The sequence below is a fragment of the Sinocyclocheilus anshuiensis genome, unplaced genomic scaffold (genome assembly GCF_001515605.1).
Source record: "Sinocyclocheilus anshuiensis isolate Anshui unplaced genomic scaffold, SAMN03320099.WGS_v1.1 scaffold363, whole genome shotgun sequence".
Classification (NCBI taxonomy): Eukaryota; Metazoa; Chordata; class Actinopteri; order Cypriniformes; family Cyprinidae; genus Sinocyclocheilus; species Sinocyclocheilus anshuiensis.
In genome coordinates, this window is record NW_015552568.1 from 744,641 (window position 1) to 767,908 (window position 23,268).

General features: G+C 36.3%; 1 protein-coding gene across 1 annotated transcript in view; it reads left to right on the forward strand.

Moving 5' to 3' along the window:
* LOC107665006 (mediator of RNA polymerase II transcription subunit 27-like) overlaps positions 1-23,268 on the forward strand; it is a 72,700-nt gene that overhangs the window by 41,870 nt on the left and 7,562 nt on the right. The window contains exon 5 of the mRNA XM_016455728.1: positions 18,603-18,710. Within this exon, the coding sequence (XP_016311214.1) occupies positions 18,603-18,710 (108 nt within the window). The remainder of the gene's footprint in view (positions 1-18,602; positions 18,711-23,268) is intronic.

Here is a 23,268-nt window from a genome sequence, read left to right on the forward strand (position 1 = left end):
TAATAGTATGAGTTTTGGTTGCACCTCCTCTTTATTTGATTATTACATTTTTCAATGTAAATGTCATTTTAGAAACCAGAATATATTGGCTAGTAATATTGTTAATAAATATTAAAGTAGTACAAAAACACATTATAGTTGTTATTGTAGGTACAAAAAAATATGTGTCTTATATGGCGTGGCAGTAATCACATATTTATCCAAATTTGTCAAGTCTAACTGGGCCACACAGATCATTTCCATTTGCTTCTGTCATCATTTACGTGTTGTTTACACATTTTTCTTCCTCTTTAGTCATGTCTCATCTCAACTAGGGCACAATATGAGCCAGGCTAGACTTGGTGCCTCCTCAGAGAGAGAGAGAAAAAAAAAAGAAAAATAGTTGTATGACACCCCTGATTGCAACATTAAGTTGTCACAATGGGTAATTTGGATATTTTTGTCAATGGTTCACTGTATCAGTGTATCACCGGTATTTTTCTTGTCTCCTGGTAATGTTTTCCCCTCTATCTAGATGATGTTTTGCAGCCTTTTTGGGCTGAATTATCACATTCTGAGATGATGTCAGTTGTCAGTTGGGTCATTCACACCACACACCATCCCCCTTACCTACCTTTGAGACTTCCTCTGACACTTCTCTGCTGCCGTCATGTCTTTTGGCAACGCTGACTGAGAGGAAAGAGAGACTGAGGGATCTTGGCAGCGGTGCCAGGAAGACTACAAATGCCCCTTCCACAGCAGTGGGAGTTCAGTGGTTCACACCCACAGGGCATGCACTTCCAGATGGCCCAGTTGGCAGGCCGGAGTGATCTGTCACCGTGGGGGCTAAATCGCTGCCAGGCCCTTCGTCGGACACGCTTTTGTACGGTGCTCAGCAAAGCGTTCAAAAAAAAAAGGACAGTTTGATGGACCGTTTGTGCATGTGTAAATAAAGATGATCCTTTTTGAGTTTGAGAGGGTTTACCTAATTATTTTTCTAACAGGAAGTGGACATTTTTGTCATTTAATTGCTTTCTGTCTCTTTAGAACAGTGGGTCTCATCTGATTTTATGTTTTTGAACATCAAATCCAAAGGTCTTTTTTTTTTTTACAATTACTTTCCTTTCCATTGAGCATCAGATAAAAATAATATATATATATATATATATATATATTTTTTGTTTTTTTTTTTTTTTTGTGAGAATTTTCATTGAACATCACATCCAAAAGCCTTTTATTTATTTATTTATTTTTTGTTCAGATATAATTTTATTTTATTTTACATTCCTTTGCATTGAACTTCAAATAAAACAAATTTTTTTTTTATTAGTTTATTTTATTTTACTTATTTTACTTTGCTTTGAACATCAGATCCAAAAGTATTTTATTTATTATTATTATTATATTTTATTGCTATTATTTTATTTATTTTTACTTTGTTTTTGGCCATCAGATCCAAAAGTTTTGTTTTTTTTTCAATTATTGTTTTTATTTTATTTTTGATTATTTCATTACTTTTTTAATGTTTTTATTTAAAAAAAATTTTTTTATTATGAATATTAAATTATTTACTTTCCATTGCATTGAACATCAGAGTTTTTGTTTTATTTATTTTTATTTATTTTTTGTTGTTTTATTTTATTTTATTTTTAACTCCCCAGTTGAGAACCACTGTATTAGAGGTTAACTTATTGTTAGTTTTTGTTCCTGTCCCTTTCCTGTAAATGTACAAATAGCAGTGAATGGAAGGGAGGGTTAGAAAACATCACAGTGGGGTACACATCTGCCATTTATAACAAGAAGCAATCAAGCTTTCTCCACAGCAGTGCTGCATCTCTTTAAAATCAGTTTGTAAACAGGCCCGGTTGTGCACAGTGCAATGGCATTAATTGGGGCACAGGACGGCTCTCTACGGGCAGATTCCGCCTAATAGCCTTGCCCGACCATAATTAGGAGATGTTAATTAGCATGGAAAATGCATCTTTCTCAGGCCCTCTACCTGCTTTCCTTGGACCTGTAATTCCATTAGCTTAACCTCATACCTTCTTCCATGGCAGTTATTAACTATATGCTGAAGCGTGAAGTACAATATTCTTTTTTTCAGAGCAGTGGAGAATGCATTTCAGATCTTAAAACCCACTTTTAAAAGTGCTGCCACAAACTGGAGCTTGTCACTCCTGCAGCGGTCCGGATCAAAGCGAGTTCTGAACGTGAAACGTCCCACAGGGCTCTGCCTGAGTTACAGATGTACAGTGTGTATGGAAATGAACAGTTGCACAGAGATGCTTTTAACTGGCTTCAGTAGAATATACAGTTTTTTGGAAGCCTGTGCACGGCTGATTGTGATTTTGTGCTGTAGATTCCAGAAAAGTCCCTCATGTCACACGCATTCCCACTTCTGTATCACTGCGTCTGTTTACTACTCTTCTGCTCATATTTTTATATCTTGTCTCTCTGGAATCTTTGTTCTGATTGGTAAATTACAGCATTCTGCAATCAAATATTTGTGGGGGTTTTTTTTAACACATTTTTAGGATTTTTTTTTTTTTTTTTGACAGCTAAACAGCACAATTGACCAGTGTACAGTACTGTTCAAAGACTTGGAGTTAGTAAGATTCCCGCCCCCCCCCACCCCGAAAGAAACACTTCTATTTATTACATTTATTGAAAATGGCAGTAAATACAGTAAAGATATACATATATATAGACAATAACAAAAGACAATAATATATATATATATTCAAAATTTTATAAATAAATTGTGTTTTTAAACTCTATTCCTCAGAAAATCTTGAAAAAAATATCACAGCTTTCACAAAAATATGAAGTGGCACAACTGTTTTCAACATTGATAATAATAAGAAACGTTTCTTGAGCAGCAAATCATCATATTAGAATGATTTCTGATGAATCATGTGACACTGAAGTCTGGAGTAATAATGCTAAAACATTCAGCTTTGCCATCAGAAATAAATCACATTTTAAAATGTATTCAAAGAATTATAATATTTCACAAATTTATTGCTGTTTGTACTATTTTTGATCAAATAAATGCATTTTTGGTGAGCATAAGAGATTTTTTAAAAACATTTAAAAATCTTACCAATTCCAGACTTTTGAATGGTAGTGTAATAATATTGTTATATTAATATTTTAAAATAGAATCAGTTTTTCATGTCCATTTATTTATTTCATAAATGGTCTGATTAACAAGTAGAATATTGTAAATCCAGACAGAAAAAAAAAATATATATATTTAGAGTGCATTAGAGAAAGGACAGAAACATGTAAATGTTCGTGGTAGTCAGATCCAAACCTGAGTTGTCCATATGAACTCTACAGCTCAGCGTGTCAGATTGCATGCGCTAGCTGCTAGTCCACATGACTCTCTCTGGCTACTTCCCTTCTTGTTCTCTTGCTTTCTCTTTCCACCTTGACTGAATCATTGTGGACTGGTTGGTGAGCTCAAAGGTTCACACTGGAGCAGAGTCGAGCTATTTTTTGTTAATTGAATTCTAAAGTGACCTTGATCTGCGATTGATCTACATTCAAAATATTTCTCCCACCTCAAGGTCGCTGCCACGGCAGTCCGAAGCTCGGGGGCGGATGGGCGTGAGGCAGCGTGCGGAATATTGACGGTATTCCAGAACGACCTCTGAGTGTGGCATTGTGTTGATGAGGACAGAAGCGGCGTGAGGTGGAGAGGTCAGAGCGGGTCGTACTCAGAGAGGTGGAAGAGGCTATTGGAAAACACCCCTCTTTGCACTCAGGGGCGTTATGGTGTGTCAGCTTGTTCCTCGTGTTTTTTGATGGTACAGTGAGCTGTGCTGAAAGCTAATGAGGTGGACACTCTCAGAGACCTCAGCTGTGGCGTTCAGGTTTCCAAGATTGTCAAAATAGTGCAATTTGTTCACCTCAAAATCTGTCGGAACTGACATTTTTCCCTAAAAACAGCTCCCCCCGGTGCTATTTAGAGTGCAGCGACAGCCCTGTTAGGTATCAGATCAGATGCCACCTTTACATCTGCTTTTTCAGTGATCGAATCACAGTTGTATTGCATCTGACAACGTTAAAATTGTGCAGGGATTGATTCTGACCACATTGGTCTATATCAAATAATCATTATCAGATTTGTTAATTGTGTTCCAGCTTCTTCTCTTTTTTCATTTTTATTCAGCCCTCGCAATGTGAAAAAAACATGCGATTCTCCCTTGGGATCTGGACATCCGTTTCAATGAACAATATCCCATGAGTTATTCCACTGGACTACACTTGGAATCTCTCATTTATCTCCCCAAATCCTCCCTCACATCGCTCTCCTAGTCTATTTTTGCAGAAGCACTTTAAAACTTGAATATATATTTAAAAATATACACACACACATTTTAATATACATGATTTTTTAATTGTTAAATTTTGTTTAAATTCTTTAAAGGACAGAAACATTTCAGTCAATCCCCCAATATATATTTTATTTTTATTTTATTTTATATATCACCCTTGGTGGACCATCATGTTCTCATATTTTCTTTTGGAAATATTTTATTAGCTAGAACTTATTTTATTTTATTATTTTATTTCATTGTCTTTTTGTCTTTTTTACTGGTTTCTGTGTAGTTTTATTAGTTTAGTTTTTAAAAGATTTATTTATATTTATTAATTTACATTACCTCTGTTGGAGGTCATCATTTTCTCTCATTTATTTATTTATTTTATTTAAACATTTTTTTATTTGTTTTTTGTTGCTTTGGTATTTGTTTTGGTTTTGTTGTTTCAAATTATGCACAATAATGTGCGCTTGGCTGCAAAGCTAAAGAACATCCAGATACTGCCCTGATACAAAACACGGATGTAAAAGGGGTCTTATTTCCCCCAGTTCTGCCAAAGTGAATGCAGTCGTGTTTTAGAAACGAGCTGAAAAGCATACAGTAGAGTGGTCCGGCTGAACATGAAACTTATTTTAGTCTAAAACAACTTGAATGAGGATCCATTTTTCTCAAAGGAAAGGTCATGGGGAGCAGGAGGCTTGGCCACGTTCTCGCCTGGCTTCTTTCCTTCCTTGTTCGCAGCTGATTTGAGATCTCACGTGTTGCTTAGAAACTGTTTCTTTTTTGTCCAATCTCACAGTTTTTGCCACTTTTCCCTCCCTCTCCGCGGCCCACTGTCACTCCAAATAAAAAATACCATCTGCCACCATTGTGATCCAGTCGGTCGGGGATGCACTTAAGATCAGCTAATGAACCTTTCCAGGACTCCCTGACGTTTACCACACTCGAAGTCAACTTCTTTTCTTTCTAGTATTTATGTTCAGAAATTTACTTTCCCAATAGCTTATAGCTGAAAAGCATGCCTAGAAATAGCTATTGACGCTACTAACTGGCTTCACACCTAGAATTACGGCGAGGGATTTGGCATTTTTTGTTTCTGTATATTATGAGAAATTGTGAAATTATGAGTCACACTGGCGAGCTACTATTTGCAAATTCTCTTGCTCTGAAAGTTCAGATTTTAAGTTACGGCTTTTTGAAGTTGGTTTTCTTTTAATATGTCTTGCGTCAGTGATTCACACATCAGTGGTGTGTTTTAGGAAGCCTGGATGTATTAACCTCGCTGTAGAAGTGTGGTTTCATTCGGAAGCCTTTGATCAACTCCTGAAATCCTGCTTTAAGGGATCATGGTTTTTGGGGAGGGCGATGGAGATCAGCTGTGCTTCTCTGTGCAAAACAAAATAGTTTTATCCTAAATGACAGTTTTAATTTGGGTGCATGAAAAAAAACTGAAGTAATTTAACAGGTACAAAAATCCAGTAAGTAAAGACAGTAAGTTTCTTTGTAGTATCTGATGAATCAGTTATCAGTGAATGTCATTGTTTGACAGGTAATAACACAATAGTTGCATATGTTGTTTTTGAATGTGTGGTGTAAATCTGTTTACACCATATATACACACTATAAATCTGTTTCTTTTAGAAATCATTTTGTGGTGAAACAAGACAAAAAGAAAAAGATACTCAGCATGTGGGAAAAAATGTGTGTGAAGTTTCTGTGAAGTTCTGTGCCTCCACCGGCTGGTGATCAGTGGTGGTTTCATTACTGCAGCACTCAGCAGGACTCTCATGAAAGGAGAAGAAAGACCAGAAGGCAAACTCACTCTACGAGAATCTCACAATTTTTATTTTTTATTTTATTTAGTTTCATTTTATTCTACTTTTTTTCTGTTTTATTAACCTTTCTTTAAAATTAGCAAAAACTTATTCTAGCACTTATTTTATTTGATACATTTTTTATTATTTTTGTATTTATATCATTTTTATATTTACTCTGCTTTACTCTTGTTTTTATTTATTCATTTTTTTTTATATAATTTGTATTTTATTTTATTTATTTATTTATTTATTTTGTGTTTTCTTCGCTTTGTTTTAACTTTCATTTTATTTTTTTTATTTATATATCACCCCTGTTGGACCATCATTGCCTCAGATTTTATTTTATTTTATTTTTAATTAGCTAGAACTTATTCTGGAACTTATAATAATTTTTTTATTATATTTTAGTCACTGTAAAAATAATCATTCTATTTCTGTTTTGTTCTCAGCAAATTATATATGACCCTGGACCACAAAACCAGTCTTAAGTAGCACGGGTATACTTGTAGCAATAGCCAACAATACATCGTATGGGTCAAAATTATCAATTTTTCTTTTATGCCAAAAAACATTAGGATATTAAGTAAAGATCATGTTCCATGAAGATATTTTGTAAATTTCCTACCGTAAATATATCAAAACTTAATTTTTGATTAGTAATATGCATTGCTAAGAACTTAATTTTGACAACTTTAAAGACGATTTTCTCAATATTTAGATTTTTTGCACCCTCAGATCCCAGATTTTCAAATAATCGTATCTCATCCAAATATTGTCCTATCATAATAAACCATACATCAATGGAAAGCTTATTTATTCAGCTTTCAGATGATGTATACATCAATTTCGCAAAACTGACCCTTATGACTGGTTTTGTGGTCCAGGGTCATATTATATATATACTTAATATAGTGTGTATATAAAAAAAAAAATTTATATATATATATATATATATATATATATATATATTCATTCATTCTCATCATTCATGTCAACCCAATCAGAACACTAAATGCATGCAGCATTAGTAAATATTTCTGTAGTTCCAGTCATCTGGGTGGTTACGGTACGAGTTCCGCCCTCGGATGTACCTTTATTAGTTGATGACGTCCGTTTTGGTAAGATGGCGGTGGCCAAGCGGCAAGCAGTATCTCGTGAAGCTCCCTCTGAAGATTCACGCGGCGTTTCTGTTGTTTTACCGCGTTGAAAGTTAAGTCCGTCGGCGATTATAGCGATCCAACAACTTCACATTTGCTGGATTACTAATCACTTCATCACACTTCGCTGTATGCCAAGCAGGATGTCGTTTAAATGCTGCAAGGATGCTGTCGAGCAAGTGTGTATTCTGACATGGACTGACGGATCGGGAGTCTGAAAACTATCAATCTCAACGCTTAAGGAGTCACAGAGTCATGGAATTGAATCGGACTTTCTGGAAAACGAGGTTGTGAATAAAATACAGCGGCTGTGGATACTGTTGACTGTTGACTGATAATATTAGTATTATCTTTTTTTTTGTGTGTGTGTGTGTGTGCCACTTTGACTATTGGGAGTTCATTTGTGCTGATGATTATATCAGAAACTGAACGGAATGTTTTGGGCTTGAACTGATCTATTTTCCTTGGCTGGACTACATTGCTTATGCTATGGACAATTTCTAATGAACTGCTTGCTCTCCTTTTCTGTACATTTATTATGTTTGGTCTGATTTGATGAACTTTTGAACCTTGAATATACTGATCTGAAAACTGCAAAAGGTGATTTATTGTGTTCAATTTTATTTTTTATGTTGAAGGTTTTTTTTTTCTCGTTTGTAAAATTTAAGAATTTCCTAACTCACAATTTCAGGGTATGTGGCTATTTAGTTAGACAGGCCTTTGTATGCTTCTTGACTTAGACTGACTTGACTCTAAGTTTGGTTTGATTAAACGACAGAAACTCTGTCTGGCACCCCAGCATTAAAAAAGAAAATAATTTTTTCAACCAAGAGCAGGAAACGTTACATAAAAAATGGCACCCCAGATGGGACCGAAAAATTGTGAAAAGTTGTGAGAAGGAAAGCACACTCAAATCAAACTTTACTTCATTAGTTAATATCATTGAAATGTAATAAACAATCCTTCAGACAAAATGGCTGCTATTCAAAGTAAGTCATGTCATGATATGGAGGGAGATAGCAATCAACCCATTAACAAAGCCTCGAAAGATGATCTTGTGAACTTGATGGCTTCTGATCAGGATGGGATTCAAACACTTTTACCCAACTCGCTGGAAGGATGCCAGGCTTTTACAACTCATGATACTTTGCTGGATATGGACTTAACAGGAAGCTTTGATCTCAGACCCCCATTATCACCAGTTTATCAATCCACATTTGGAGATGCTGGATTTGGGGACACTCTGACACTTCAGCAATTGAGCGAAATGATTCAATCACAATACCAGAGTTTGAAAGACACTGTTTTAATGGAGACGGGAGAGTTAAAGCAGGTTGTAGACACTTTCACTATGAATGTGAATGCTGCATCTAAAAAACAAACAACGGAAATTAAACAGCTCATGAGTAATCAGTTTGAACACTTCAGGAAGGAGTTCAATAACATGTTGCATTGGCGGTTAAAGAATCATCATTCAGAGGTGCTGAAGGATTTCAATGCTTTCATGGAACCAATGGCTGCTTCTTTGGATCTTATTCAAAAGGCAACTGATCAATGTACTCATCATATGAACACTTTTATTGCTGAGTCAAGTTCAAATAAAATCTTGCAGAATGACTTGCACCAGTGTACGCAACATCTTCAACAATTAACTTTGGACATGGAAGCTTTAAAATCACCACAGCAGAATTCCATGAAAGCAAATGCTTCGGTGCAAACAATTCTCTCTCCGTCTTCTAATGTGGTGGAAACTCCAGTGGTGAATCCCAGGTTGAAGCGCCTTCATTCTAATCTACAATATGGATTGGGTGATTCTGAGCTTAATCCGGCTAATGAATTTGCTACAACCACTGTGGAAGGTAGAGGACATTTTCTGGGAAAACAGCCCATTAAAATCCAGTTCCCTTGCTTTGGTCGTATAGATGATTGTGATGATCCTCTGATTTTTCTGGAGAAATTTTATGATTTCATGGCTCTCCATCCACTCTTAGATGAAGAATTAATAGCCACGCTCAGGAATGTGCTTCATGGAACGGCTAGAGACTGGTGGGATGTTGCTCGACTTGAAACCACTACATGGCAGGAGTTTGAATCCAAGTTCCTTGCGGCTTTCTTATCAGAAGACTATGAGGAGCGAAGGTATAAGAGATTTTGCTTACATGTACAGAGCTTTATGCAAATGCTGGAAGCCTCGAATTACAGAGGAGGAAGTCATAAAGTTAATCCTGAAGAACATTAATCCTCAGATGGCCAGTCAACTTCGCAGTAACGGGGTTACTACTGTAGATGGTTTAGTCCGTCTAGGGCAACAACTGGAAAAAGACAAGGAAAACCAGCTACAATACGAACAACTGAAAAAGACCTTGGAAACCCAGAGTAAGTAATCCTGCTTCTGTTCAGTTGAGTACCCCACTGTCAGCTTCAGCTCCAGCACCAGATATTTCTAAAAATCCCTTCTGTTGGTGGTGTAAATGCTCTCATTCTCCAGCTTCATGTCCTCAGAATGGTTCTGGTAAGAATAAAAACTATAAAGGACAGCAAAGTTCAAATTCTGTTAAAAGAAACTCTGTAAATCATCCTACTGTTAGCACTGTCACTCACCTGGAGTCGGTGTACTCACCTACCCATCCCTTTTCATCATCTCTTCCTCAACAGTTGATTCTGGGCTGGGCACAGAGGAAGTCCTTGCATATGCCAGTTGAACCTTGAATCAGGCAGAAAGAAATTATACCACCACTGAGCAGGAGTGTTTGGCCGTTGTATGGGCTCTTGAAAAATGGAGGTACTACCTGGAAGGAAAGTTATTCACTGTCGTTACTGACCACTCTTCCTTGATGTGGATCTTCAAAACGCAGAAGCCTAACACACGGCTAATTCGGTGGGCACTTCGACTCCAGGAATTCAATTTTACTGTGGAGTATCGGAAGGGGAAGTACAATGCAGTTCCTGATGCTCTGTCTAGAGCTCCTTTGGACATCAAGGAATCAGGAGTTCTAACTTGTTCCACGGTTTTATCCCTGAAGGCCAAATCGGAGAAAACCGAACACCTGCCCCTGCCAATCACAGATTATGACATCTGGAAAGCACAACAGATAGACTCAGACATTCAAAATCTGTATGAACAAATAGTGGAGTCGGGAGAAGTCACTGTTAATTCCTCTACAAAATTTACAATACTAGAGGACAAAGTTTACAGAGTTGTCCAGTTTCCACACAAAACGTTGTACCAAGTGTACATACCAAAGGCTCTTCGATCACAATTACTCCAGTCTCTTCACGAAGATCCTCTTGCTGGTCATCTCGGCCAGTTCAAAACCTGCAAGAGACTTCAAGCTTTGGTGTATTGGCCAAATCTAAATCAAAATGTCAAAGCGTTTGTGCAGAATTGTCATATTTGCCAGCTCTACAAGCCAGAATGCCGAAAACTGCCTGGTTTTCTGCAACAAACCATTGTACAACGGCTGAGTTAAACCTCAATCGATCACTCAGAGGGCCTATGGATGTGTTACTGCAACCACGAGATGTGTGTCCTGATGATTCCTGTTATGATAAATTGACAGAATTAAATCAAATGAAGGCGTATGTTGAGAAGAGATTACATACAGCTCTTCAACGTCAAAAACAAAACTATGACAAGAATCGAAGGGAAGTTGTCTTTAAGAAAAAAGACAGAGTTTGGATGCGTGCTCACCCATATTCTAAGGCAGAGAAGTTCTTTTCCGCGAAACTTGCTCCAAAATGGCAAGGACCTTACAGGATAGTCCAGAAACTAGGACCTCTGAACTATGAAATTGTCCTGGAGGACTCAGGAGAAGACTTAAGGGTTGTCCACGTCTCCAAGCTTAAATCCTGCTTCCCTTCTGCACAAGAACTTGAGTCACTACAAAAACGTCGATTACAAGAAATCTTTAAAGAAGATAGTGATGATGAAGATTTTCTTGGATTTACTGAGAAAGATATTTAAAGACTTCTGATTTAACGCCTTTCCCCTAAGGGCCGGCTTTTCTTAAGGAGAGGGGAGTGTGACGATGTCATCACAAAAATAAATAAATTAGCATCTATTCAATTTTTTTGAATCCGTTATTGATTCAATATTAGAAATATCTTTCATCACCAGTAATATGTTAACAGTGAGTATTAATCTTCATTTTATGTTAAACTGCTTTTAACTGCATACACCATATTGACAAAGCAAAAACACAATTGTCACTTCTTCATAAATTTATTAAAAATAAAAAAACTGAAATAAGTACATTGCATAAGTATTCATACCCTTAACTTAGCACTCAGCTGAAGCACCTTTACAGCCTCAAGTCTTTTTTGTTTGATGTGACAAGCTTTTCTCATCAGCATTTGGCAATCATGTGCCATTCTTCACCTCACCTGTTCACCTCTCAAGCTCTGTCAGCTTGGATGGGGGCAGATGCACATTTTCAGGCTTCTCCAGAAATATTTGATTGGGTTCAAGCTCAGGCTCTGGCTGGGAGGTTCTGAATGCTCTGGACTAGGTTTTCATTAAGGCTATCTCAGTATTTTGGTGCATTGAGATTTTCTTCTACTCTGATGTGTCCCAGTCTCTGTCACTGAAAAACAGCTCCACAGCATGAGGCTGCTACCAGCACACTTTACTTTTGGGATGGTACTCTGCAGGTGATGAGCAGTGCCTGGTTTCCTTCAAACATGATGCTTGGAATTGAGGTTCATCAGACCAGAGAATCTTGTTTCTCACAGTCTGAGGGTCCTTTAGGTGCTTTTTTTGCAAATTCCAAGTGTGTTTTCATGTGTCTTCACTAAAGACAGGATTGAGTCTTTCCACACCGCCATAAAGCCCAGATCGGTGGAGTGTTGCAGCGATGTTTGTCCTTCTGTAGGTTTCTACTATCTCCACATATGATCATGGAGCTCAACTAGAGTAACCATCAGGTTCTTGGTCACCACACTAACCAAAGCCTTTCTCCATCAATTCCTCAGTTTGGCCAGGAGGCTAGCTCTAGAAAGATTCCTGGTTGTTCCAAACATCTTCCATTATGGATAATGGAGGCTACATGCTTCTGTGAACCTTCAATGAAGCAGAATTTTTTCTGAACTCTTCCCAAGATGTGTGGCTTGACGCACACCTGTTTCTGAGCTCTACAGGCAGTTCTTCTGACCTCAGGGCTTGGTGCTCTGATATGCATTTTCAGCTGTTAGGCCTTTTATTAAGATGTGTGTGCCGTTCCAAATCATACCCAGTTTCTGAGCTCTACAGGCAGTTATTTTGAGCTCAGGGCTTGTTTTTTACTCTGATATGCATTATCAGCTGTTAGACCTTTTATTAAGATGTATGTGCCGTTCCAAATCATACCCATTCAATTGAATTTGCCACAGGTTAATTTCACTCGAAGTGTAGTAACATCTACAAGCAATATGAATGCTCCTGAGCTAAATATCAGCTGTCCCAGATAAGGGTATGAATACTTATGCAATGGAATCAATCATTTAAGTTTTTTATTTTTAATAAATTTGCAAAGATGTTAAAAACCTTTTGCTTTGCCATTATGGTGTATGGAGTGTAGATTGATGTGAAAAAAAGTGATTTACAGCAGTTTAACATAAGGCAGACACATAACAAAATGTGAAAAAAATTAAGGGGTATGAATACTTTCACAAGTGTGTGTGTATGTACCATTAGCAAGAAGCTTGGTGAGATGGAGACAACTGTTGGTGCGATTATTCGGAAATGGAAGAAATACAAAATAACCATCAATCAGCCTCGGTCTGGAGCTCCGTGCAAGATGTTGCCTCATGGGGTAAGGATGATCATGAGAAAGGTGAAGGATCAGCCCAGAACTACACGGGAGGAGCTTGTTAATGATCTTAAGGCAGTTGGGAGCACAGTCACCAAGCAAACCATTGGTAATGAACCCAAGAACACATCCCTACAGTCAAGCACGGAGGTGGAAACATTATGCTCTGGGGCTGTTTTCTGCTAAGGGTACAGGACGACTTCACCGCATTGAGGGGCAAATGGACGGGGCCATGTACTGTAAAATCTTGGACGAGAACCTCCTTCCCTCAGCCAGAACACTGAAGATGGGTCATGGATGGGTCTTCCAGCATGACAGTGACCCAAAACATACCACCAAGGCAACAAAGGAGTGTCTCAAAAAGAAGCACATTAAGGAATTTAAGGAAACCTTAAGGATTTAGAGAGGATCTGTAAAGAGGAGTGGACCAAAATGCCTCCTGAAATGTGTGCAAACCTGGTGATCAGCGACAAAAAACGTCTTACCTCTGTGCTTACCGACAATGTTTTCTGCACCAAGTCATGTTTTGCTTGGGGATCAAATACTTATTTCACTCGCTGAAATGCAAATCAATTTCTAACCTTTATATAATGTGTTTTTTCTGGATTTAAAAATTACAGACCCTTCATTTCTTTGTAAGTGGGCAAACTTACAAAATGAGCAGGGGATCAAATAAATATTTTTCCCACTGTATAAGGCAGCTGTTATAAGTGAACAGAAATAACTGCTTTCGTTTTTGGGCATCCACCCTCTAAGTTGCCTTTCTGGCAAGAAAAATAATATTTCAATTTACATTTGGGAGAACTATAACTTTAAAGGCTGTCAGGGGTAATGGATTCAGGCTGTGAGTGCTGGTGTCGACTGGCAGCGCCAAGCGGTTCCGGGCAGAGGCCAGGCGTTCAGCTACTCTGACAGACATGAATTTAATAAGCAAACCTTAAAGCGGGAAAAACATGTGTTGTGAGGCTCACTGAGTATGAATGGGTATTTCTGCTGGATCTTGACATGATTGATCATGTCTACAGAGTTTCTTTTTCCCCCCACTGTTGAGTTTTGAAGGGTGTGTGTGTGTGTGTGTGTGTGAGTGTGAGTGTGAGTGTGAGAACTTGCCAGTGTACCGTACACTACATATCTGTACACTCTTGTTTGCTTGATGTCAGGTGATTTGAAGGAGCCTTGTGTAGGGATATTTTACAAAAATAATTTCTGTTCCAAACCTTTAAGACTTCCTTTCTTCTGTTGGACAAATTTTTCTGTATTCCCAGTATATATCTTTCTTTGTCTAAAAATGTAAGTGCTTGTTTTGATTTTTTTTTTTTAGTGTTTTGATTTTTACCTATCCACTTTTGTCTTGCCATTTGTCTTGCCATCTTTTACAACCAGTCTTATTTTAGCATTATTTATTAAAGCAATAAGCCCCGTGAAGCCGTGTTTTACAGTGAATTTATAACAGCTTAGGGCGTTGTTAGGCACGACACAAAGCGGAGTGCCTAAAACCCCCTTAGCTGTTATAAATTCACTGTAAACCACGGCTTCACGGGGCTTATTGCTTTAATAAATAATGCTAAAATAAGACTGGTTGTAAAAGAAATTTGGTTGAAACTTATTTACTTGGAGTGCTTTTTATCTATCTATTTGGAGAGCTAATTTACATACTGTAATGAAGTCTGAGAAAGTGTATCTCCATTTCTCCATAGTGAGACCCAATCTTCTGTAAAAGTTTTCCAATTACCAGGTGTGGGAATCTATGGCAGTGGCATCTCTTTCAACGGATATGGTTCATGTTTACAATCAGCTCTTTCACCCAAACAACAAATAATTTCCTATTCATATATTTATTCATGTATGCATAGAACTTCACTAGACTCTTTGGCTGGACGTCAGTGACATGTTTGCTTTTCTTCATTGACTCCCAGACAATCCATCCGTTGTAATGCTTGTGAAATCTCATTTTAATTAATTTCTTTCTTTTTCACAATAGTACATTCAGCTCTGCCACACTATTCCTTTGTAAAAAAGCGGTCCCCTCCATATTGCATTATTGGTTTGGCATTTATAAAAACTGAGCTCTGAGGAACTGAAAACACTCCTCTGAATCTCAAATGAACTGATATTTCATTTCTTCTGATTCCTAGTTTCTTTTTATGTCAAACTTTGTCACCTGGGTGTTATTTTAGCTGAACTTTATCACGCTGGTCGCCATTGTCCGTCTTTTTTCAGACCACCTGAGCGTGTTCCCCTTCACAGTCAGTGGTGGGGTCAAATCTAGCGGCTTTTGAAAACCTCAGAGGGACCACAAAAAGAACCGTCACCACCCTGCCAGCATTCAGACCTGGCCCAGGCTTACCCAGCATCCTTCACTGTGCCTGATACATAAATTATTCAGCAAGTGGGGCTCAGCCGAAACCCATTGCTGTTTTGTTCACGGGACGGTGTTGATGTTTGAACAACTTTGGCAAATATCGAGGGGGTGGACCCCTCTTCCTGGCCATGTTGTACTGTATCTGTCTTTCTCTCTGAGGTGTGTGTAGCGTGAATGTGAGGATTAAAGAATATTGTACTGGGATTTCCTCCTTTGCCTTAGATTAAACCCATTTTAAGCCAAAAGACTCAAGTGAAACCCCTCCTGACAGCAGATGGTTTCAGGCTGGAGTGTGAACTTTTTTTGGCATGAAGGAAAAAAACTAATTCTCGGAAGAGAGGGGTTTTGTGCTGTATGTTTTAGTAATTGAGAAAAATTGGCCAAACCAGCTGTTTCTGATTTGCAATTCAACTCTAAAATAAAGATATTTTGGTTGAATAAATATTAATTGCGACCAGGGCCGCATTAAGACCTTACAGGGCCCCGGGGCTATACTGCAGGGCCCCCTATTACAAATAAAATATACTGTGTATATATAGCTTTAAATAGGATTTTTATCCCATCAAAATTTTGATGCATTGAAATTTCATAATTCTTGTTACCAATTTCAATACTAAAAAAAATAAAAAATACTAACCCAAGTAAAAACAAGCTTATACTTAAGACAAGTAAACAGCCACAAATTACAAAAAATAGACCTACTTGAAACACTTAAAGCACTGAATAATAAATTATATTGTATAAAATAAATGTACAAACAAACTGAATAGTCTTCACTGTATAAATTCAATATACATTCATTCTTATTTATTTTACAAAAGTGATTTGGTCAAGGACAGTGAGTGATTTTCTTTCTAATGTTTGATTAACATCATTGACATAAATTAGGCTAAATTAGCTAAATTAGGCTGTTTTAGAGGAATAGCTCACCCACAAATTAAAGGTCTGTTGTTGTTCTAAACCTATACGAGTTCCTTCTGCTGTTGAATGTAAAAGTATATATTTGGAACAATACTGGTAACCCAACAGTTGCTGGGCCCCCATGACTTCCATAGTATGAAAAACAAAATACACTACTGGAGTCAATGGGGACCAGAAACTTTCTAGTTACGAACATTCTTCAAAATATCTTCTTTTATGTTGAGGAGAACAAAGAAATTCATACAGGTTTAGAACAACTTGAGGCTGAGTAAATTATGACAGTATTTTCATTTTTGGGTGAACTATCCCTTTAAAATCTCATCATATTAGGATCTCACATAGCCTATTACTACACTTGCTTTATATTTAACTATTAACGTTCCTTTAGGACACAAATAACTGTGTTGACGAGGAGACATTTTGACATAACATTTTAACGTTTAAGCACAAGGCGTGAAAAATAACTCAAGTTTAGACTGGCGATGTACGAGCAGATGTGCACCACGCGAGTCTGGAATATATGGAAAAGCTCCACTAAATAATAGCGTTAATAAGTGAAGGGCGGGGCTTTGGCAATCGGTGCTACCGATGACCAATCAATCTACTCCACAGGCCCCCTCCTTGTCCGGGCCCCGGGGCTTCAGCCCCGCCTAGCCCAATGGTTAATGCGGCCCTGATTGCGACCACCTTTATGTCCCAAAAGTTAATTGTTATTAAAATAAATAAATTAACTTTTTAAATTTTGTTTATGACAGTCATATTAAAACTTTTTACTATGACTATCATTTATTTTTGCTAATTTTTTCTGTATTTTATGCATAGATTTATGCATATTTTATGCATATTTTCAGTCTTTAAACGTTCAATACAACATAAAAATATTTGCATTTTTAGCAGCTGTATCAATATTTATTGTGAAGATGACATTTACATGAATATTTGATGTAAAGAAAAATCAAGAATCAGTTTTTTTAAACATCTGAACATTTTTCTTTTTTAAATTCGAAAAATGCTTCAGAAAAATGGTTTAGAAGAAAGTCACAAAAATTGTCTAAGGCAGGCTTTTTTTTTGTGAACGCAAGAGGGCAAAAAGTGGCCATAGTTAAATATGAATTATGATTCAAAAGTTCATTCTTATTTAAATTAACAATTTTTTTATTTTTGTTAATGAAGGTTATACTGTATTAAAACTCGGTAACACTTTACTTAAAGCCTTTATGTATAATGAATTATAAAAAGTAGTTTTAATGCATTAATTATGCTTTGTAATGCATTGTACAATATCATGAATAATTGTAACCACATTTAATACATTATAACACTTATCAATTCATTGTTACACTTTGAATTTTAAATTAGTTTATAATTTGTTTATAATTATTTAAGATATAATGTATTACAATGCATATTATGAATAATTATAATGCATTATATCCTTTATAACCCTTTATAATGCATTAGACACAAAGGCTTTAAGTGTTACCTAAAACTCTTTACCATGATTATCATTTATTTTTGCAAATTTTGTGTATTTTATGCATAGATTACGGCATATTTATGCATATTCGCAGTCTTAAAATATTTCAATCATCATGAAAATATAATGGCATTTTTTATCATTAACAAAGAATGAACTAATCAAACCATTTCAATATTTATTTTGATTATTTTTTTTTTTTACCCAAATCATGACGACTGAATGTCATTTCTGTTACCATAGATGATTTTGCCACTAATAAAGTTTTATCAAAAATGAGTGTACTTGGTTTCCATGAAGACAACAGTCAGTAAAGAGCATACTTGAGATTGATTTCAAAGTGTGTACATATTATGTAAATAAATATTTGACATAAAAAATTCAAGAATTGTTAAAAAAAAAAATCTTAAATTCATAATTTCCAGACAAGGTGTGATTGTCAAATAAGCCAAAAATGTGAAAATATTTAATTGTTTGTATTTAGTGTTGATTGTATTGCTTAGCAAGAAAGGAGATGGCCATTTTATTTTAAATGTCATGTCCACCACAGAATATTAAGAGACATAGCACAATAAAATACATCATTTGAGGAGGTCTTTTAAGGAAGTTTTCAGTCTTAACTTCCTTTAAAAGTTTTCAGTCTTCAGTCTTTTTCACTTTCTTCTTAAGTTGTTTTTTTTTTGTTGGTATTTTTATGAATGCAAAAAGTGGCCATAGTTGAAATGCTCAAATATCACCCACTCATCCTATCTTCTGTTGTCTTATTTCTTTCCAGGTCACCCTGGGCAAGGTTTTGAAAGCCATTGTGGTAATGAGGAGCCTTTTTATTGACCGCACGATTGTCAGAGGTTATCATGAGAATGTATACTCAGAAGACGGAAAGGTAAAACATATCATTACCCTACATGTTCAAGTCTAGTTTAAAACTCATCTTCATCCATTTTTTTTTTTCCAGTTAAACCTTAAAATTTAGCTTGAGCTGGCTTAGGTAACGATGTGAAATCCCTGGATTTTTAGCTATTGATAAAAGTCTCTGCACAGCTGTTGAATAATTCACATGATGTGTTCGGCTCTCTCTTGAACATGAAAAGCATGTATGTATGCTATACCCTCTATTCTCACGTCCCCCGTGTCAGGTTGAGCCGCGTCCTCTCATTCATTCTGAAGCGATCTGTACGTCTCTGCGAAAGCTGCAACGTTTGAACACTCTTTGGTGACACTAATATGAGGTGGCCATCAAAGCTGTGGAGAGGCTTGATCACAGTTAATTATGGCAGCGAATGTGAATCTTCTGAACTGCTTGCCAGGCCGGTGCTTTGTGCTGCGTGCCGCTGGGCCTCTGCGTCCAAACGTGTGTGGTGAGCAATTGCATATTAACCTCCGCTGCTTTATCAGAAAGCTCAAACTGACAGTCGCAGCAATGCTCGCACCAGGATAGCAGCTCGCACGCTCTCATTATGGTGGTAAAAACACATTAGTTAATTGCTGCATGTAGATGAGAGATATGTTTGGAATGGAGTGCTTACGTACTGTTTACTGTATACTGTGCAGTTTACACTGTATACTGGTTATTTTTGTAAAAATGAAACGGTTTGCTGTAACATTTCAAACAGAAGAGTAGTATGCCAGTATGTTGTTTTAAATGTATTATTTGGTGTATTTTGGTTATAAAAAGTTGAGAATTATTATAATTGAAAATAAAACTGAATTAAATTGATATAAAAAATTACTGTCTGATTAAGTTTTGATGGTCTGATTTAATGGTCTGATTGATCTGAGTCAAAAAAAGATCATAGCATTGCAATTAAAAATTCTATGATCAAAAAATATTCAGTCTTTAAATATGTAAACCCATCATAAAAATATTACTGCAGTTTTAGCGTTTTATGATCATCTAAAAGTATGTAATCATAGACCATTTTAAATATTAATTTTGAATGTGTAACTGTAAGTGTGTGTGTGTACAGTATGTATATGTGTGTGTATATATATATGTGTGTGTGTGTGTGTGTATATATATATATATATATATATATATATATATATGTATATATATGTATGTGTATATGTAATTGCATATATATATAATAATATATGTATATTATATATATGTATGTGTATATGTAATTGCATATATATATAATAATATATGTATATTATATATATGTATGTGTATATGTAATTGCATATATATATAATAATATATGTATATTATATATATGTAATTTATACCCAAATTATGACAGTCTAATTAAGTAATGAGTCAAAGAGACTAGCTGATATTAATTCCTGTTATTTTGATATACTAGGATTAATAGGTAAAATATGATGTCTTATTTATGGCAAGAGATTTATATTCAACCATTGTTTTTTTGTTTTTTTCAGCTATAAATAAACAGCAGAGAACAGAAACAACATTGAGTTTAAATATCTGCTCATCTTCAGGAAGGAAACTCAGCCTCTCAAAAACAAGTTATCAAACAGTAATTAATTCCTGTTCATTATAGATTTAAAATTATGGAGCTTTAAAATGAGATGAGCTGTTTCTGGATGTTAAAAATACATACTGCTTATTTAAAATTAAACCTTGGGTTGAGCAGAAATCAATCAGAGGATACAAACAGCAAGAAACACATCTCAAAGAATTCTGCCCAAACTTTGCATTCTTTTTAGTTCCATCTAAATATTAAATTGTATACAGTATGTTTTATTTTTATTTTATTTTAAATTATTTTGTTTTATTTACCATTTTCAGTATGAAACGCTGCAGAAAACTCCTGCCCTTGAATCAGCCTCAGAGGTCTTTTTGGGACTGTGTGAGGTGTCAATTCAGGGCAGAATATCGACAGGCTTTTTTCTTTAAACCTCCTCTCTGGTCCTTGCAATTCAAATGATGCCACATAGCTTACCATAACCACATGCAAGAGGCCCAACAGAGCCTGCCTGAACCTCCAAGCACACAAAAAACGGGAGAGGAAGGGGTAGGAGAAGGGAAACTATGCTATCAAAGTAGGGCTTCAAAGACTATCTCAGACATCTCTTGGGTAATTTGCGATCCGGCATTCTTTTTACTTCAAAGGGCAGCAGTGTATGGAGGTGGGTTTGAGGACAGAGGGGAGATGGAGTCTGATTTCTCTGATAAATGCTGACACCGGGCCTGTTTGATATTAGATTCAGAGAACATTTTGATTTGTTGTCGTCTTTGAAAACTCTTCTGATGACCTTCGCTCAACGGGTTGATTAGTGATGGCTTTTTTCACCCCCAAACAACAGTCCAGACATCAAACGCAGGGCTTATTCGTAACTGACCTTTAAACTATCAAATAAAGTGTATATGTTTTCTAAGTCCTACAGATATTTCTGTACTCTTTATGTGTGCTTAATCTATGCCTCTGCCTTTATTTAATTATTTTTCTAGGTCTCGAGTTTTTTTTTTTTCATACCATTTGGTGCGCTGGTTTAAAAGAACTTTAAAGTTCTAAAAAATCATTTAAATTCTTTAGCTCTATGGTGTTTCACTCTTGTTGGCAGACTAGCAAGTCATGCTTTAAACCATACTGGGCATCACGAGATATGCTGAAGTGTAGGGATGGCCTGTATTACATTTAATCGAATGAAAATTCTGTCATTAATTACTAATCCTCATGTCGTTCCAAACCTGTAAGACCTTCGGTTATCTTCGGAACACAAATTAAGATTTTTTTGATGAAATCTGAGATCATTCTGACCCTGCATAGACAGCAACGCAACTGACACATTCAAGGCCCAGAAAGGTAGTCAGGACATTGTTAAAATAGTCCATGTGACATCAGTGGCTCAACCTTAATTTAATGAAGCTACACTAATTTTTTTTGTGTGCAAGAAAAACAAAAATAATGACTTTATTCAACAATTCTTCCCTCATGTCTTCTCAACATGAGGGTGAGTAATTAATGACAGCATTTTCATTTTTGGGTGAAATATCCCTTTGATTGTAGATTGGGTTTAATATTACAAATTGAATATTTAAAGGGGTCCTATTATGTTTTTTCACTTTTTCAACTTTAGTTAGTCTGTAATGTTGCTGTTTGAGCATAAAAAAGATCTGCAAAGTTCAAAGTCCACTTCAAAAGGAGATATTTTATTTAACAGAAATCACATTTCAAAAACTACAACGAATGACTTGTTTGGACTACAACGCATATTTTCCGGGATTTGTGATAGTGGGCTTTCATTTGATACAGGAACTATTCGAGCCGTTCATGCCAGACTGGGGAGAGAGGTGTTGTAATAATGTAAAATATGTGAAAAATACAACCTAGTATGAGAGCCTGTTCTAGTACACCCCCAAAACAAAATCAAGACTTTGTAAAAGAGCATAATAGGACCCTTTTAAATTCTAAATTCTAAACAGAATAAATGGGGATCTTCTGAGATTTGAACCTTTGGACTCTTTTACAATGCCCTATCTAGGGTGTATTGGGGCAATAATAAACTGTGGGGAAAAATGGAGTAACGACCTTGGGTTACAGAAAATGAAAATAAAATTACAGAGGCAAATAGGGGTGTGCGATAGGATGATTTTTGATCGTGGACGATAAAAATGTCTCCACGATCTGCTTCTGAAGATATACAGTGGTGTGAAAAAGTGTTGGCCCCCTTCCTGATTTCTTATTTTTTTGCTTGTTTGTCACACTTTAATGTTTCAGATCATCAAACAAATTTAAATATTAGTCAAAGATAACACAAGTAAACACAACATGCAGTTTTTAAATGAAGGTTTTTATTAAGGGAAAACAAAATCCAGAACTACATGGCCCTGTGTGAAGAAGTGTTTGCCCCCCTGTTAAAACTGTGGTTTATCACACCTGAGTTCAATTTCTCTAGCCACACCCAGGAAGGGGGCCAACACTTTTTCACACCACTGTATCATAGTATCCTGCTACAGCGCACATTCTATCGCCTCCGTCTCAATATACTGTACCACGCCACGTACATTCACATCAGTTTCCATCACCCTATTTTAATGCGCATTTTGAAGTATCGCATGAGAAACGAGTGATAAACGCCAAATTTCTAATAAAAATCACTTAATTCGCAAAAAAGTTTTTACGCTCGCTTGAGGTGGTTTTTGACTTGATGTGAATAATGGGAGATGGAAATGCATTTTGCGAATAAATTCTTCCAAGCGCATCAAAAAAGTCATGTGACTTTGCGCTATGGGACAGCAAAACCTGACTAACCAGCGGACCAGTCTCATTCACAGCATCTGAAATGTTGTTATGGTCATTCGGAAATGCACGAGCAAAGTCTGTCATCAAAGTATTTCTGTATAATTGCCTCCCAGAAATGTCTTACACGACTCTGTTCCCAAACAGCAGCATTCACTTCCAATGACCGCATTCATTGTGTTTCGTCTGCTCGCTCTGAGGCGCAAGTAATTTATTATATATGAAAATTAT